This window comes from Branchiostoma lanceolatum, chromosome 9, assembly GCF_035083965.1.
Source record: "Branchiostoma lanceolatum isolate klBraLanc5 chromosome 9, klBraLanc5.hap2, whole genome shotgun sequence".
NCBI classification, from domain to species: Eukaryota; Metazoa; Chordata; class Leptocardii; order Amphioxiformes; family Branchiostomatidae; genus Branchiostoma; species Branchiostoma lanceolatum.
In genome coordinates, this window is record NC_089730.1 from 10120582 (window position 1) to 10135113 (window position 14532).

At 41.2% G+C, this 14532-nt stretch overlaps 2 protein-coding genes across 3 annotated transcripts; both read right to left on the reverse strand.

Annotated features, from left to right (window-relative positions):
• Nucleotides 1–516: 516 nt before the first annotated feature.
• Nucleotides 517–5337, reverse strand: LOC136442215 (high affinity copper uptake protein 1-like). The gene is made up of 6 exons (XM_066438967.1): nucleotides 5155–5337; nucleotides 3130–3228; nucleotides 2451–2702; nucleotides 2132–2210; nucleotides 1440–1644; nucleotides 517–1125 (listed from the first exon to the last, which is right to left on the reverse strand). Exons 2-6 carry the CDS (start codon nucleotides 3202–3204, stop codon nucleotides 924–926), a joined length of 813 nt encoding a protein of 270 aa, XP_066295064.1. The 5' UTR covers nucleotides 3205–3228; nucleotides 5155–5337; the 3' UTR covers nucleotides 517–923.
• Nucleotides 5338–7211: 1874 nt separating this feature from the next.
• LOC136441626 (high affinity copper uptake protein 1-like) lies at nucleotides 7212–14129 on the reverse strand. 2 transcript variants are annotated; one of them, XM_066438020.1, is made up of 5 exons: nucleotides 13661–14129; nucleotides 10669–11115; nucleotides 10266–10344; nucleotides 9786–9954; nucleotides 7212–9336 (listed from the first exon to the last, which is right to left on the reverse strand). In XM_066438020.1, the coding sequence occupies exons 1-5, from the start codon at nucleotides 13772–13774 to the stop codon at nucleotides 9135–9137; spliced, it is 1011 nt and encodes a 336-aa protein (XP_066294117.1). In that variant the 5' UTR covers nucleotides 13775–14129; the 3' UTR covers nucleotides 7212–9134. The 2 variants fall into 2 exon arrangements, with proteins under 2 accessions (XP_066294117.1, XP_066294116.1); XM_066438019.1 differs by having other exon boundaries at nucleotides 10669–11133.
• Between the last annotated feature and the right edge of the window lie 403 nt (nucleotides 14130–14532).

Sequence of the window (14532 nt, forward strand, 5' to 3'; positions counted from 1 at the left end):
GGCACGAAGAAGAAACGGCCCCAGACTTGATAACATCCTGGCGGCCAGACGCCGCATGGACCAGTGTTTGTAGCAATAGTGATAGTTAGGTATATTTATATTTATTACGCTGCTTTTTAGATTGTATTTACCACTGTTTATTTATTTGTAGTCTATGTGCTTTGTATTGTCTTGTGTGTGGGCCACGACACCAGCAGCAGCTGCCTGTGGCCCACGTGTATTGTATCGTTTTGCAATTTCAATAAATCACAAAATCACAAATAAGTACTAGTATATGGTTGTTAACATGTGACCTGTGTTTAGCCCAGTGGGGCAAATATGTACAATAAAGGTCTTCATTATCTATACAATGTAGAAGACATTAATGATCTATGTAAATCAAAAATGTTGCGATATGTCACAACTAAGCCATTTAGGTAGTCCTAACTATTAAAAGTATGTATCACAGTGAATTACAATAGTAAGTGAATTGAGGATGACTTTTGACTTGTACTAGCAAATGTAGCTATAGTTGTACTCCATGCACAGAACGACTGCATAGCAATCAGGTGTACGTATATGGGCCATTCAATACACAGAACAAAGAGGTTAAACCTCCGTGCACAGAGCGATTGTAGATCAAATTACATAACGTTACATTTTTCCACTAAGTTATTTGCATCTCGTGTGATCGACTTAAGATGTCAATATACTGATATACACTGCTATAATATACATACGAATCAATTCATCAAAAAAATAGAACATCTGACTAATTTCAATCAAAACTGGCTAACAGTCCATTGCAGTCTTACCTTTTCACAGTAGACAGCCTCAGCATCCAAACTCGAAAATGACGGTTATTCTATTGAAAGCGATTGTACCAAGTAACACATCTTTTCATTATGCGTGCTTTTTATTGAGGATATGTGATATTGTTCTATTCAATGACAGTGTTCGTTCCTGTCCACAGTGATGGGCCTGCGCCAGCCGAAGGCGAAGTACCCAGCCCCTGCCCCGAGCGCCACGGACAGACACAGCCACACGTTAAACGTCATGAAGACCAACATCAGCCCGTAGCTGATCAGCACCTGGACGATGTGCAGGAGAGACTGCAGCGCGTGCATGCAGCTACAGATCTGATCCCTGTACAAAATAACAATAAAAACATGCTTTGAACATTGGATAAAGCAGGAGATACTGCATTATGCGTACTATCTAATCCCTGTACAACAAGATGATTAAAAACGGGATAAATGCTGCAGAAAACTTGACTAACACAAAGCTAAAGATCAGATGCAATTCGTTACATATAATGCAGTAATATGTCACTCCAGTCTAGTTCTAACCCTGCAAAGCGAAACCGTTCTGAAATCACTTTGTACCATTGAAAGTGAAATGAAGTGTCTTCACATTCAGCTGAATATGATTTGATTAAAGAACAGCGTTATGATGCTCACCTTGTCCTCGGTTCTGTTGCCTTTGGGACGATTTCGACGTCCAGCGTGCTCGTACTTTTGCCGTTTGTAAGACTGGCCATGCTGTATGAGTTGGAGGCCGCCTTCTTACTGTCCTGTGCCCGCACGATCAACATTTCCCGCCAAACCTTCAGACCCTCGTACAGCATAGCGATGGCGAACACCCCGACACAGGAGCCAATCAGGGCTGTGCCATGAAAATACAGGCAGAGTTAGGACTGTTTTCGAGTCATGTCTAATGCATGAGAAGTTAGTCTCCAACCAGACCCAATAGATTGCAAAGACCGTATCCAACTGGAAGAAGGAGCTTATAGTGCAATCTATGACAACTCCTTCTGCCTGTTGGATACGGTCTTTGCCAACCCGTAGGTCTACTTGGAGACTATGAGAAGTGACGAAATAGCTTTAGCTTAACAAAAGTACAAAAAGAAGACACTCTCTAATCTGGCAGATACTACACTAGCTGCTTGAATAGTGAATGAGTATTTTATCTATATAATTCTGTCAAATTTCTGTTACATTCTGTGATAACCTTCTCCTTTCTGCCTAACCAAACAACCAATACAATAGGCTAAATTCGGAGAAAGCCAACACGCATCTGTGTTTTTAGTTATAATATCTCAAAAAATATTGACTAGCAATTTTACTAGTGACGAAGTGAGTCCAAACTTTACCTGGTACGGTGTTGATCGTCCACTCCAGGAACAGCACAACAACCTCGTGGTGACCGAAGTAGAAATACGAGCTATGTCCCTGTAGGTAGAGAACAAAATATACTGTTTAAAATAATGACTTAGATATAGCATTCTTTTTTATCCTCCTATCTATCACCTGCTTAACATCTACTGTGCAGTCAGAATTGCCATTTTCGTCTATTATGTTTGGGGGGGGGGGGGTAGGGTTAGTGGAATTATGAAGTCACCAGCATTTTTCTTTTAATGTCCGAAACTCAATCTGCTATTCTTTCTTGTACCGTAGATGCTATTTTCTTACCGAGCCATGGTCCATGCCGGAGTGGTCCATTCCGGTATGATCCATGCCGGGGTGGTGAGTTCCGTGGTCCATGGTGTGGTGCATTCCGGGGTGGTGGGTTCCGTGGTGGTGAGTTCCGTGGTCCATGGTGTGGTGTATTCCGGTGTGGTTCATGCCGGGATGGTGAGTTCCGTGGTCTATTGTGTGCATGGTGTGTCCCATGTGCATAGTTGCAGTCTCTACATTGTCAGGTGTAGGGCTAGGGGCAGGAGCCTGTTGATTATAAAACGCGGTGGAATAGGAATTCAGACGATATAACAGACAACGATTACAACAACAACAACAAAGTGATTTTGTCCACCATATTCCTGAACGTAACATCAAATGACTTGCTTCACCAATACATTTTCAGTCTCATAAACAATGAATAAGCATGGACACATTCAGCTGATAGATTCTAATTCCTCTTGTTAGGTGCCTACATGGCCTATGACCGACCCAGAACACGAGACAAGTTTTAAACAAAGGGTTATTTTTGCACTAAGTTTGCTGACGCAAAATAGAGAGATTGAGTATAATAACGTCATTTCCTGTACCCCTTTCCATAGTTAATCTAGCCCGGCTGGTATATCGGGGCACAGATCGGGAAATTAAGCTTCTAGCTGCACGATTGAAAGGTTTGACGTCATCAAATACGTACCTCTGTGGTAGCCCCGTGGGCGGTATTACTGATGACCAGCGCCAGAAGGAGCACTAGGAAATGTTGCGCCATCATTGTTGACGTAAAGTGACCAGTGACCTGGATTAAACAAAAGCAGGAAAACAAAGGGTAATCACCGAACAGTTATTAAGCCATTTACGCTGTAACTTTTTAGGGCTATACGGACTGAAAACAATGCTGGAAGAAGAACAAACATCGATGAAACATAACTTTGTACTCATAAAGACTGCATTTACTGCTGTGTACTTAGTCGTAGTTGTGGTTTCACATGTAAAATCAGGGATACCTGAAAAACAGGCTTCACAGCCTGAGTTGTATTTGCCCTGTATAAATAAATAAAATTAAAAGAAAAATTAAAAAAAATTAATGGTTTTAGACTACTGTAAGTGTGTTAGCATTGCTTTTTGTAGATGTGTTTCGGCACTTCAAAAGGCCTAAGGCTTGGCTGTGCCCGATCGCTCAGGTAGAGGGTCAAACTCTGAAGTGGTGAACGACTTAATCTGAAATGCCATGCTAACGAAAAGCGCTTATCATCAGCTGAAGTTACTTTTGAAGCTTCGTATGATCAGCAGAAAGTAAAAATATGAATGCCTTTTCGGTTGTCAGAAACGGCATTGACGGCAGATCTGAAACTGAAAGACAATATGCCAGAGAGAAAGACTCTTCCCACCATCGCTAGACAACTTCTAAACTTTACCTCTGGAATTTTCTTAGCAGCACTTCACATATGTAAGTCCTATTATTCTAAATCTACAAATACTGAACATACTATGCTTAGTACATCTACGACACTACAATAAACTTGATGTCAAATGGTTATAAAACACGTTAAACCAACGATGGCCAGGAGTAACCAGGCGTGAACAGCATGCCTACGTGCGGTGCTGGGATCTCTTCATGGCTTCCGCTGAGTCTGTGTTTACACGATTCTTTCAGCCACTAACTCACTTTCTGGCATGTCTTTGTCATGTACAGCAAACGAGTATAGCATTATATGCGTATTGTTCAGTGATTACAGAGATCCACATTGCTTTGACTTCGAGTGAAACACAATACATGTACAAAGGAAAAAAATTTCCTTCTTTTGAGTTAGGTGGTTAAGTTCATACTTTTTCCAACCAACAAGTACTTGTAGCTTGGCAACAGCAATTTAACTGCCGCGTGAATGACCCATGGCTATTTGCCCAGGAGCTATGGCCCTGTTATATTTAATCAGGGTTTGATTTAGCAAGCCTTTGTGGTTTGACTAGGAAAGTACAAATTATTCTACGTATGTCCTTTTGTTGCCGGTATTTTGTGCAACCGCCAGACCGACTATTTACGGTAAAACACCTGTCCCCTGTGAAAAGCCCAGGAGTGGTCAGTGTTGTCGACCATGCAAGCATAAGGGTTCTTGTGGGAAGCTGCCTTAAACAATGAACACAAACCGCGCTTTTTCCCAGCACTTAGAAGTACGAGCCCACTGTTCAAGCCGTCGGGGGAAGGAACAACAACTTTGGATTCGGGGATATCATGTTTAAATACATTTCTTCGTTGAGGTATCGGCATTAAGCCAGCAATATGGTTACCAAGAAAACCAAAGACAGAACTCGTGTACGAGCCAGGCTGATGTGCAGTCGTTCTGAGGGACCCGAATCTAGCGGCCTGTAGGAACTTTTCAACTTGGCAACCCAACCTGACACTACGCAATTGTTACTGTCCTAAGTTTAGCTGATTAGGGTGTCAGGTGTCTAATGCGGGCCTCGCCATAGATCGTATGGTTTTTTATCTCGCCCGATACCTGATCTGATTCCTGTGTAATTGCTGCTTTTGTTGATTCTACGCTTGTTGTTATTCTGACGAAATGTTGACAGAGGAGGGAGTAAAGGCAAACACGAGAAGATCGAGAATTCCTTCGGGGAAGTTTCAAGGCTGCCTCAACGTTGAATAAAGAGCTTGAAACTCTGACTCAGACTTATATGTGAAGGGCTCACGTTTCTGCTAAGTACCCATATTAAAGCTTACCTTGTCGACTTCTTCTTTACTTCTGTGTTCCAGCTGGGCCCAAGTCGTGTGAACAGACAGTGTGCAGTGCAGTGAAGCCGTATCTCCAGAGGCCGCTAAAGATAGTATGTGTGCGCCGGGGCGAACTAACCGGTTCGTGACGTCACGCGGAGGAAGTGTGTGCTTTCCTGTGCGACCTGGAGGTCATGTAGAAACCAAACACCTAATCACCATATCCAAGTCACGAGAGGCTGGGTGGAGTGGCTGTGACGTCACGTGCCTGTCGGTACCTGTCGGTTACTAACAGGTGAGGCCAGGTGATGCTAGGCAGGTGTACGAATGAGTGTCCATATAATCCGGGAAGGGTATCCTTGTCGGGCTGCACCGTCTTTCGGGGAGACGTAAAATGGGGGTCCCGTGTTCGAGGAGGTGCCTCGAGCACGTTACAACAGCCTCATTTAATCATTACTCAGAAATGGGTACCTACTGGCTGTAATAACCTGCATGGTGAATATCACGTATGATCGGCTCGCATCATAACATTAGAGACACCGGCCTCGAATAGCCTCTCCTAGTTTTTGTTCATAACATGACGCAATAAGATGCTGAACCGGATTCACCAGGTTGTATCATTACAGCCATTAGGTACCCATCTTAGTACTGGGGCTCTTGTATTGTGCTCGAGGCACTTCCTGGAACACGGGACCCTCATTTTACGATGAAGGCCGCCTGGCTCGTAGCACGACGGGGGGGGGGGGGGGGGGTTATCTTAAAAAAAGTAGCCGGTCTTGGGCAGCAAAACTCCGTCAGAGGACGGGTGAACATGGTAACCAAAGACTGTTCTATAAGATTTTGCATGCCATGCCGCAATTGTTACAAAACAGGCAACTTTGTAACTTTTTCGGCCTTTTTTGGTGTAATGCGGTCAGGAGCTGGACCGTGCGGTCAGGATCTGGACCGTGCGGTCAGGAGATGCACTCGAACCGGGGTCTCCCAGTTACCACCCTCGTAAACCAGGACCGCCTATCGCTCGACGATGTAACGTCGAGCGATAGGCGGTCCTGGTTTACGAGGGTGCCAGTTACCAACTACATTGGGAACCAGGAGGCTCAACTGCGAAGCCGCTATCATTTGAGCTACAGGACATCCTTAAAAAATGAACACCCAGGTTGATCTTTTTGATTCTAGGACTTGCGTGGGACAGCAACAGGTGTATGCTCCCGACTTGCCGGACGTTAACCTTTCATAAAGGCCTTCATAACAACGCAAAAATATCCAAGCTCTACAGTCATACTAATCCAGCTACTTAGACCTAACCTGGTTTAAAGGGTAACATTTCCTAAGGTAAGTCAACAGGTGTATACTCCCGACCTGCCGGACGTTAACCTTTCACTCAGGCCTTCATAACAACGCAAAAATATCCAAGCTCTACAGCCATACCAATCCAGCTACTTAGACCTAATCTGGTTTAAAGGGTAACATTTCCTAAGGTAAGTGACATGTGGTGGCGAATGAGGAATCATATTCGCTTGAAATATATTCAGGTAGAAAAAGGAATGACTGGCGGGTCTGAATCTTGATATCTTAGGCGAATCACGGTGGGCGAATATGATTTTCCACTCGTGACTACGTGTCGGTCAACTTAGGAGATCTTACCCTTCCAACCAGATTATACATCAAATAGCTGGTATTGGCTGTTAAATACGAAGGTCACGTATTCCGCTGATATGATGAAATGAAAGGTCACATCCCGCAGGTAGTTACATGACACACCTCTTGCAATCCCAGTCAAGGTCCAGGGACTGGGACAAAGGTCATCAACCGCATGTTTTTAAACATATATAGATTTATGACGCGTGTTCTTAAGGGCACTTTTTGCTTGCAATAAATTACAATTCCATTTAGTTGACATAGATAATTCTGTCAGTTTTTTTGGTAACATTGTATGTTCTGACAATGGCAGATAGCTAATTCATTCCTGTTTTCACTGTTGGTACTTCCAGTAAACCGATTAATTGCGTTTCTTGTATTTCTTTAGCAGGCAACTGTCTCAATTATTCAAATGAAACACATAAATCTTACCCAGAACTATAGAGTTTTATTCCATTTCTTCCTGAAAATATTGACAAATTACTCTTAAAATCTGGTCATTTCTAAATCAAAATAGTTTCATACGCAAAGTTTGAACAGCAAACTTAATACGCAAGAGTATACAGCAAAAAGGCTTTTCAATAGACAAATTACTGACATCAATAAATTGTTCAATTGCTCATAATTGAACGTTGGTCTCATAGGAATACTCCATCTGCTATCATAACACAATATTTTCCACTATGCTCCATAAGATATGGCACTATTGCTACATCCTCACGGCTGTAGACCTGTCTACAACACACTTCATAATCTCTTTACAAATCGGTGGCTTTTCTGTCCTTTATCAGATGGACTGGCACATTACAAACAATAGAACTGTGAAGTATCCAATTTGCAATTGGTTGGCAAATATGGTCATTTTAAGAGCACATTACGCAAACAACTGGTGACAAGAACCTACTGAAATCTCAAGACTGGTTATCATAATAATCTGTACCACTGTGACTCCAGGGTACTTTACCTGTGAAATCTGTTGTTTTCACATGAGAGCTCACAAATTTGCATTCTCTTAAAAAAAATATTCCACAGTTACATGAACTGTATATCCGTAGGCAGCCCCAAACTCTGAACCTCTAAATAGAGCTTGAAAAGGAAGATGGTACCAATTATTAATAATAAATGACTCTGCTTCCTTTCTGACTAGCTTAAGGTACACGTGTGTGATTAGCAAATTTGCAAAGCTGTTAAAAAGAATCCTTCCCAACATAAGATGTACTTTTGAAAAGTAACAGCTAGTTTAACACAAAATCCACACCATTTTACATATGACAATTAGCTAACTGTCGTTTTACAATAGCTCACTCTTTATACGACATTAAAAACTATAAATTACTCTATCTCCTTAAAGACATTTCTGATTTCTAAGATATGGTCAAGTACAACTTCACATCTAAGCGAGAACTTACATGTAGTAATTCTACAGTAGGTTTGTAATGTAGATGGGAAGTGTTGTGTTAGATAGATGCACATTAACATGTTATACTCCAAGTTCTTGTGACTCAAATTTGGAGCCACAGCACATCAAGGGTTAATCTGCAACAGTGGTAGGTTGCAGAAAAGCTGGTACCTAAAAGAATACCCGCAGTACATATATATGTTAACAATTTGTTTCAACAATTTGTTTCCACTTGAGAGTATTTGTGATGACAAATTTCTGCAGCAACCAATAGTCAAATTCATAAACAACTCTATCATGAGAGTTTGCCTCTCACATATAAATTCATACAACACACCCTGTGTAGAAACACATCAAATTTCTAAATATTTTACTAGCTTTCTCAAAATATATCAGCTTTGCAGGCACACAGTGGTAGATTGTAAAATGTGTATTGTAATACCTGTCTTCAAGTTTTGTCTTCTTTCAAAAAAGCAACAGAAAATGCAGCAACAAAAGCTCCTCTATGCACAGCTAACATCTCCTTCATAATCAATAACAATCAAGTCTTACTTCAAGTTGAAGAAGAGTACAATAATACATGTAGTCATCCACTGCAGTTGAAATATTTCTTTAAGTAAGTACATTAAAGATCTTTCTAAGATTTTGAAATAGCAATAATGAATGTAATAGGGCAGTACCATAAAATAAACTAAAATGCTGAACTTTTTTGACACATGATGATATGACAGAGCAAGCTGTAGCATCATCTGATTATAATATCTTCTATACTAGTCACACCAATCTTTTATTGTCCATCCTTAGCAACAATATTGAATCATTTAAGAGAATGATGGACACTGGGAAAACTCTTTAACAGAGTGGGTGGGGACATGTTATTTTTGACTTGCCAGTAAAGTTTTTAGAAGGCATATCCCTGATTGATGACACAGTGTGGACCTCTGTTCTATCATTAATGACAATGCTCATTGATGTCTATGACTATGGCCCGTTTCCATCCGAAGGAGAAGTATCCAATGCCTGCCCCTAGGGCCACGGCTATGCAGAGCCAGACGTTGTACGTCATGAAGACCAGCATGAGGAAGTAGCTGACTACAATCTGCAGGACGTGGAGGAGGGTCTGGATCAGGTGGGAGGAGCTCAGGATACGGGACCTGCAGGGAATATCAACAGACTCCATCAACACAATACACGATATACATTCTGAAATTCAAAACAATTCATTAGCAAAACTACAAGAACTAGAAGATTGGTGGCTGCAGCGTACAGCCCTTTCCATTAGAGACTGCAACCAAAGCACACATTGCTCAACAAACTACATAGATAAAGAACAATCTTTCTATGTTCTGCTGTCTTTTAAATCATACTTTGCATCAGAATCAATTAACAAATCAAGGGTAACACAAGTCCTATTTTGGTCACTGTGGTGTCGCTAGGGGAAAGGGGGCATTAAAAGTAAATAGGCATACAACAATGCAAATACATGTATCCATAATGTGAACTGTGACCTAGGAGGATACAGATAAAGTGGGAACTTTGGCTCTGCATTGCAGCTGAGATAACTGATTTCATTTTATTTGTACTGCACAGTATCCACACCTACCCTGTGGTTTTCTGAGTCTCCACGACAGGCAGGTTTTCAGGACCAGGCACTGCGACAGAGTGATAGCTCACAGTCACCATGGACTTCCTCAGGAGGTGTTCCCTGAACACCTTCAGACCTTCATACAGCGCCGCAATGATGCAGATTCCAACCATTGAGCCTATCAAGGCTAACGGAAAGAAAAAAAGATTAGCATAACCTGAACCTTACTGATGATAGATAACCTGAATGATAGAGGAATTCAAGACCTGTCATTTGGTATGTTTTTGAAGAATTTTGATATACTTTATCAGATTGCAGGTACATGTATATCTCACAAAATATACTATCTAAAATAAAAACAAACAAAATTCACAATGATAATAACATGCCAGAAAAAAAAAACTTACAGATATTGAGTCAATTCATCACAGAGACAATTGATACACACATGTGTACAAAATAAGTCATCAACTGTGAGTGCAAGGTATGGCCACATACTTCCAATATCATTGATGACCCAGCCATCGAACAGGACAACAACATCTGTGTACCCAAAGTAGAAGGACATCTGCATCATCTGAGGAAGACAGGATGTTACACAAACATGAATGCTGTGAACAGACATAAACTTAAGCTACAAATTACACCATTCTCAGACATTGTCTGAGTATATAATCAAGCAATCAAAATGCATGTACATGACTATACAAGACAGTGTTACTTACATGTTATAAGCTTGAGTAGAAAATGCCATGATTGCAAAGCAAAAAGTGATGGTAGATATAGGAAAGACTATCCTTCAATTTAGTAGAAAGACATTTCATATTGCCCATCATACACAGTGTTAGAGTCTACTGTCAGGATGATATCTATATGCAGTTATCAATTAAGACACACATACCATGCCAAGATGACCACCATGGCTTCCTGATTCTGCGGCCATACTACTATGGTCCATGTTACCATGATCCATGTTACTATGGTCCATACTACTATGGTCCACAGTACTATGGTTCATGTCACTATGGTCCATACTATTATGGTCCACGGTACTATGGTTCATGTTGCTATGGTCCATACTGCCATGGTCCATACTGCCATGGTCCATACTGCCATGGTCCATGCTACTGTGGTCCATGGAACTGTGGTCCATGGAACTGTGGTCCATGGAACTGTGGTCCATGTTACTGTGGTCCACGTTACTGTGGTCCACGTTGCTATGGTCCACGTTGCTATGGTCCACGCTACTGTGGTCCATGTTACTGTGGTCCATGTTACTGTGGTCCATGTTACTGTGGTCCATGCTACTGTGGTCCATACTGCCATGGTCCATCCCAGGACCCATTGTATTCATGGGTGCCATTGTCTACAAAAAAGCCAGATTAATGTTATTAGTATTATTAGATAGGCTATTAACAAAACATCACAAATGACAATCAGCAGTATCTAACTGCAAGAAGTATTGCCAGAGGTGACAATACTTGACGTTGAATAGGACAAGCCAGCTATGATCTAAGGTGAATTAAGATAGCTTGCTAGGCCTCACGGAAAAAGGTCAGTGGCAGATACAGTACACAAGCTTCACGTTTAATATCTCAGTTTTTGCATGCACAACTCAGGTTCTCTGAGAAAAGATATTACCATATTTTCCAGTCACTTTAATGATACTGGCTTATGATATTTCATCAGGAATTTGTATGAAACTTGACATTTGCAAAATATATACTTCTATGGACATAAAATTGACTCCCTCCTATTTTGGAACCCCATATCACTTTCCTCTGCACTTCTAGGAATACAGTACATGTGTATCATGTTTTATAACTCAATGTGTACACTAAGTCCTGGAGAAATATTTGAAGCAATATGATAATGCCCTTATGTAAACTTTAATGTTAATCAGTTTAACGCAAGTGGGATTCATTGCCCAGTTAATGCATCTTTGCAATGCCTCAAAACACACTTAGTGTCCATGGCAACCACTGACGCAAACACTGACCTAAAACCATCTGGTATTAGATGGAGCTTACCTAGCTACACAATCCTGTACTCTGTAAGTGTACTTTACTTTAAACTTTGCGGTATCAGGCAAATAAATAAGATGTTTTGAACTCTGCGGTTGTTGACGCTTTCTCTTGAAAACCACTCTGAATCTGATAGCATTGCGTAGGCAGTATGAAGATGCACTGCAGTACTGGTAACTGCATTAATGTAATTTCACCAGGGATAACAACGAATTACGTTTAAAGGACCTAAAGCTTGGAATCTGTTTGGGAGGAGAGGGTTATTTCTGACTTATACAATACTTGTACAACAGACATATTCATGTTGGTTACAGCTTGCTAATTGGGACCACATTTCTCTGTTACACAAGCCTTCCCTGTACAACATGATGCATTTGAACCCCGTAGTGTGTGATTGTGTTCTGTTGTAAGGGGATTTCTAAGGGGACAACAAATACTGGTGGTAAGCTGGAGCTTTACATACACAGGAGTGCACACACTGGTTAACTAATTCAAATGGTGAAGAAAACTATACACTCTTCCCATTTGCCAATGACTTGTGAAAGTTTTATCTGTCACCGAGGGATAGTGTAGATTTAGGCCCTCTACACATTGATCCTACCAGTAGAAACTCTACATAAACCTGCTGTTCCTACATTTGACTGAGCAATGTCAACTTGAGGGAACTGTGCATGCCAACAACGCACTCTGTAGAACAAAGTCCTGTGTGTTGAATACCAATGTTCACATGCAACTAGTCAATCATCAACTGAACATTGCAAAGACCAAAGCCTTGATTGTACAAACCCACTGTGTAAAGTACTCAGTGAGCTGCGAAAAATGATGCATGAATACACTTGTGTCTGAACCTCTGAGGCCAAGTCTGTGTCTGTGTAAATGGAGAAAGCTGTCAAAACCATATGCTGGCCACAGTCAATAAAAGTAAGACATAACACAAATGCTAGACCTATAGGTCACATTCAGCAAATCTCACAAGATGGCAGTCAGTCACAGGAAATGGTGAAGGATTGGCTGACACCCCTATTGGGTATGGTTGCTATACCTATTAAGTATAAAACTTGTTTGCTTTGTGTACTTGACATGTTGCTTTTTTTAAAAATACTAGTATAAACTCTTAAAAATCTTGGCAAGTGTTGCCTTTTCATTTAGTCTACAATCCATATTGAGGAAAAATGCTGACAGTGAAAGAATTGGTAAATGTCTGAATGTGTCACAATCTTAGACTCTGAATAACAGATCCACCGATAACTATGGATCTCCTCTATCAACAGTCTATGTCATGATTATTGGTCATCATTTAGCAAAACATCAGTGTATCATATAGTCAATTTCACAAGTGATTTCAAGATGGACTTCGAAAACAGATTCATTTGACTGAAACGCATGAGGCGAGTAGTACCGTCCTGGGGATTGAACCAGGCTAGCCAGCACACCGCCCCAACCCACTTACCACGCACTAGGCTTAAAGGTTAGACTAGTCAGTAAGTGGCACTTAAACCACACTGTTACATAACAAAGGAGCTTCAAACACTGATGTTCGTCAATAACAGCCCATGAGTAAGCCATCAGTCCCTACTCTAATGTACCAAGTGCAACCAAAGGCGATTTCACAGTTATGGGGAACAACAACAAAAACATAAATCTCCACAAATTATCAATTCATCGTCACGATCGTGTCCTATAAATAATTCTACAAACTATCATTATAGTTCATTATGTAGAATCATCTGGGCATGATGAATTGATAATTGACGTCTATTCTTTAAACAAATCCCGACAACATATTGTAGGGGGAAATAGCGAATGATAGATCTCACTTCTTAAGTATTCTTAAGTACACAGTCGACTCCTTCCAGACTGTTTACTTACCGCGTCTACGGAATGGTTCATCGTGCCGTGCTGGTGCCGCATACGGTGGTCCTGTGCCACGGCACCGAGCACACAGCAGGCAAACACGAGCCACAGGCGGCCTGGGGCGGACATCGTGCGGGGAGAGAGTGGGAGGCGTTACCGCTTCGTGACGAAAGTGTTTCCTTGTGGGCGACTGACGGAGATCTAGAGATCCGTCAGATCGATCCAGAAAAAACAGTAGCTGTCCTTGAAGACGGTGACGTTCTAAACCGGCTTTTTGCTTCGAGTGACAGAGAAAGTTCTTCTAACAGACAGACATTAACTCAGCTCTCTCCCCGCCCTACAGGACTCTCTCTCCCTATGTAGGTTGAATGATGTAAGGCAAACAAAAGAGGGGTGAAATATGAGAGAAATCAAAGGTTGCTTTAAAGAGGCGTACGCGTCACTCTTCGTCTTGGACTGGTTGGTAGGTCAGAGTTCACGTGTGGCTAATGCCGTGAATCGGGCAGTTATATTTGCCGCAAACCAGTTGTAAAAGTGCATAATATTCTCAGTTTATGAAAACGTATCAAAATGCTTCAATTTGCTGTATTTTGAGTACTATGATAGGCATCTGAAGGGGAATATTGATGCAAAGTATGCCGTAGTACGTCGTTCTTCATCTTCAGTATAGATTTTACGACTATCATGAGAAGTAGAACCATCAAGAATAGTACATTTCTAGATAGGGGTACTAATCTTAGTAAATGTCAGTGACTGTACATTGTATAGAGTTATGTAGCTTAAATACATTAGTTATTAAAAATAAATAATATTAGATTTAATTTAAGTTATTTTTATTCCGTGAACAATGCTGTTGAAGGGATTCTAATTCAAGAGAAAAATCGTGA

What these genes read in the sequence shown, in the direction of transcription:
- LOC136442215 (XM_066438967.1), bottom strand. Translation starts at nt 3,204, where the DNA reads ATGATGGCGCAACATTTCCTAGTGCTCCTTCTGGCGCTGGTCATCAGT. An exon ending in CCGGCATGGACCATGGCTCG is followed by an intron (nt 2,211 to 2,450) that starts GTAAGAAAATAG and finishes CTCTACCTACAG; the next exon opens with GGACATAGCTCGTATTTCTA. An exon ending in GCAACAGAACCGAGGACAAG is followed by an intron (nt 1,126 to 1,439) that starts GTGAGCATCATA and finishes TATTTTGTACAG; the next exon opens with GGATCAGATCTGTAGCTGCA.
- LOC136441626 (XM_066438019.1), bottom strand. Translation starts at nt 13,774, where the DNA reads ATGTCCGCCCCAGGCCGCCTGTGGCTCGTGTTTGCCTGCTGTGTGCTC. An exon ending in TGAACCATTCCGTAGACGCG is followed by an intron (nt 11,134 to 13,660) that starts GTAAGTAAACAG and finishes GCTTTTTTGTAG; the next exon opens with ACAATGGCACCCATGAATAC. An exon ending in GAGACTCAGAAAACCACAGG is followed by an intron (nt 9,337 to 9,785) that starts GTAGGTGTGGAT and finishes TATTCCCTGCAG; the next exon opens with GTCCCGTATCCTGAGCTCCT.